Source organism: Hakea prostrata, chromosome 5 (genome assembly GCF_041222555.1).
Source record: "Hakea prostrata isolate BN-2017 chromosome 5, UWA_Hpros_2, whole genome shotgun sequence".
In the NCBI taxonomy this organism is placed as follows: Eukaryota; Viridiplantae; Streptophyta; class Magnoliopsida; order Proteales; family Proteaceae; genus Hakea; species Hakea prostrata.
Genome location: NC_142604.1, coordinates 49947046 through 49950483, shown reverse-complemented (window position 1 = coordinate 49950483; position 3438 = coordinate 49947046). Strand labels below are relative to the sequence as shown.

Here is a 3438-nt window from a genome sequence, read left to right as displayed (position 1 = left end):
ACCAGCAAACAATGGCAGTAGCTGGAAATTCTGATTAAATTCTTTGTAGAGTGTTCGGTTCTTCCCTGATTGGGACGGCACAAAAGTGGTTCTCAAGTCTTCCATTGGGAAGAATTGTTGATTTTGAGGAGTTAGCCCGAAAGTTTATCGGTCATTTCCAAAGTGGAATTCAAATCAAGAAGATGGAGGAAACGTTATTCACTATCAAGCAAGGGAAGAATGAATCAATTTGGGAACACTTGAAAATATTTAACAAAGTCACTATGGAGATTGAGAATATGGATGAACGGGTGGCCAAAACTGCTCTCTTCACGAGACTCACAAACCGAAGGCTACTGGAGTTATTACCTCAAGGCATGCCTGCTACATATTTCAAGTTGGTGCAAAGGTGTCAAAAGCAAGCAGAAGTGATTGAAATTCTTGACGCACGTCAAGGCGAAATAAAGGCCTCCAACAAAGCGTAGAGGGCCCCTGAAAGAAATCAGAAGCCGAAGCAGTCCAACCATGATCGGGCAAGGAAATCACGCTTGGTTTGGAGGCAGCGGTCTCCTGATCAAAGTGAGTATACACCGTTGAATGCTCCGTGGTCGAAAATTTTGATGCAAATCAAGAATCAAGACATTTTGAAATGGCCACCAAAGATGATAGCAAAACCAAGAGAGAGGAATATGGAAAAGTATTGTCGTTTTCACAAAGATTACGAGAATTATACTAACAAGTGCAGGCACTTGAAAGCCGATATTGAGAGATTGATATCTCAAGGACACCTATCCAGCATTGTCAACGGGAGACAGGTTGAACCAAGAGCAACTGTTGAAAAAAGGGAACGTTTTGGAAGCAGAGATCGCCGAGTTGAGGTTCCCAAGTCAAAGAAGGGAAAGGAAGTGATCAGTGCTAGTCGATCTCCTATTCTTACCATATTCAGAGGACCCGAGCCTGAGTCCCTCAGAAAGCTCAAAGCTAAGTCTAAGTTAGTTGGGACTTAAGAGACACAGAAGTGGAAAAAGCTAAATGATGAAAGTTCTATTACTTTTGATGAAGAAGACAAAAGGGGTGTGTGTACACCTCATGATGATGCAATCGTGATCAAAGTAGAAATCGAACACCGAGAGGTGCACAAAGTACTGATCGACACAGGGTCTTTGGCAGATCTTTTATCTTACGAAGCCTATCAAAAATTGAAGGTCGAGGAAGATTTAATGAAGTCGTCGTCTACGCATTTATATGGATTCGTTGGTTCGTCAACTACAGCCGAAGGATCGGTTCAACCTGGACTGTCGGTGGGAAATTTCCCCAAGGAAACCACGATTCGGGTAAAATTCCTAGTTGTTTGGGAGCTTCGGGCTTACAACGTCATTCTCAGCAAGCCATCCTTGACAAAGCTAGGTGCAGTAGTCTCAACGAAGCATATGAAGATCAAGTTCCCAATTGATAAAGGAATCGGTTAGGTAACTTCGGATCAAAGAATCTCCCGACAATGTTATGTAGCATATCTCAGGGATAAAGTTGGTCCAAAAAAGGCCACAACATTGCCAATTGAAATACTCAATGATCGGGATGAGGATGAGATGCAAAGGCCTGAACCAGTGGAAAAGCTGGAACGAATCCAACTGGATCCTGAGGATGAAAAAAGAACAACTCATATCGGGTCCGAACAATCAAAGGAGTTTCAAGAAGAATTGGAGAAATTTCTCCAAGAAAACAGAGATGTATTTGCATGGTCAGCTGAAGACATGCCGGGGATAGATTGAAAAGTGGCAAAACACAGGCTTTGGATAGATTCGAAAGCCAAACCTGTGGTTCAAAGGAGGAGAAACTTCTCAATGGAAAAGCATGAAACTATTAGAGGCGAGGTTGAGAAGTTAAAAAATTCAGGATTCATTGAACCCATTGAATGCCCGACCTGGCTGGCCAATGTGGCAATGGTCAAGAAGTCGAATAGAAAATGGAGGATGTGCATTGACTACACAGACCTCAACAAAGCTTGCTGAAGGATTGCTATCCTTTGCCCTGAATTGATCTTTTAATCGATGCCACGGCCGGATATGAAACTTTGAGTTTCATGGATGCCTATTCGGGGTATAACCAGATCCTGATGAGTCAGGAAGATGAAAAGTTTACAGCTTTCATGACTGATCGTGAAAGTTTCTATTACAAAGTTATGTCATTCGGTTTGAAGAATGCGGGACCTACCTACCAAAGGGCAATGAATAAGATTTTCAAAGATCTGATCTGGAAGAATATGGAGGCTTATGTGGATGATATGTTGGTGAAAAGCATAGCACGGTCAGGGCATATTGCTGACCTAACATAGGTATTTTCGGTGCTACGGAAATACCAAATGAAGCTGAATCCAGAAAAATGTGCTTTCGGTGTATCCTTGAAAAAATTCTTGGGATTCATGGTTTCTCAAAGGGGGGATAGAGGCTAATCCAGCCAAATACAAGCTTTGATCAACATAGATCCTCCAAAGACCGTTTAGGATGTACAGTGCTTAACAGGAAGAGTTGCAGCTTTAAATCGCTTTATATCACAGTAGGGAGACAAGTGCCTACCATTTTTAAAAGCCTTGAAGGATTTGAAAGGAAACAAAGAAGCACGATGAACTGACGAATGCCAAAAGGCATTCGAAAACCTGAAGGTCATGCTCGGGAGACCACCTCTCTTATCTCGACCAGAGAAAGGTTAAACTTTGCAAGTTTACTTAGCAACATCTCATTCCGCTGTAAGCGCAGTACTCATTTAGGAGAAGGAAAGAAAGCAATGGCCAATTTATTATGTCGACCATGTACTCCTAAATGCAGAAACTCGATACTCATAGATTGAGAAGCAAGCATTAGCTCTCATGGTGGCAGCCAGAAAGTTAAGGCCTTATTTCCAGGCACATCCAATAGAGGTATTAACCACTTTTCCTCTGAAAAAAGTTTTTTATAAGCCTAATTTGTCTGGAAGAATGGTTGCATGGTCAATTGAGCTTGGTGAGTTCCAAGTAAACTTTAAACCTCGCACGGCAATAAAAGCCCAAGCATTGGCAGACTTTGTTGTAGAAACCACAACCCCATTAGAGAAAAACCGAACCAAGTATCCTGACCATGTAGGAAGTTTATGTGGATGGTTTGAATAATAAACATGGAGCTGGAGTAGGAGTCCTACTCAAAAGTCCGGCAGGCTTTATAATTCGCTATGCCTTAAGGTTCACGTTCGAAGCAAGCAACAATGAAGCAAAATAAGAAGCCTTTATAGCAAGACTTCGTTTGGCTAAAGCTTTGGCTATAGCTGAAATAACTGTTTTCAGTGACTCTCAGCTTATTGTCAATCAAGTGCAAGGAGAGTACGGCACCAAGGAGCCTCGGTTGCAAATATATCAAGAGATCATACAGGCATTATGGAATGAATTCAAAGATTTGAAAATATGTTAGATCCCAAGGAAGGAGAACA

General features: G+C 41.9%; 1 protein-coding gene across 1 annotated transcript; it reads left to right on the top strand.

The window, feature by feature from the left end:
- Positions 1-263: 263 nt before the first annotated feature.
- Positions 264-1448, top strand: LOC149016350 (uncharacterized). The gene is made up of 3 exons (XM_089156740.1): positions 264-376; positions 725-970; positions 1052-1448. The coding sequence occupies exons 1-3, from the start codon at positions 264-266 to the stop codon at positions 1446-1448; spliced, it is 756 nt and encodes a 251-aa protein (XP_089012866.1).
- Positions 1449-3438: the final 1990 nt, after the last annotated feature.

Bases quoted from the DNA above. Each gene is read 5' to 3' on its own strand.
- LOC149016350 (XM_089156740.1), top strand. From the start codon at position 264: ATGGAGATTGAGAATATGGATGAACGGGTGGCCAAAACTGCTCTCTTC. The intron at 377-724 runs GTTGGTGCAAAG...TAACAAGTGCAG, and splicing joins ATGCCTGCTACATATTTCAA to GCACTTGAAAGCCGATATTG. The intron at 971-1,051 runs GTTAGTTGGGAC...AGAAGACAAAAG, and splicing joins AAGCTCAAAGCTAAGTCTAA to GGGTGTGTGTACACCTCATG.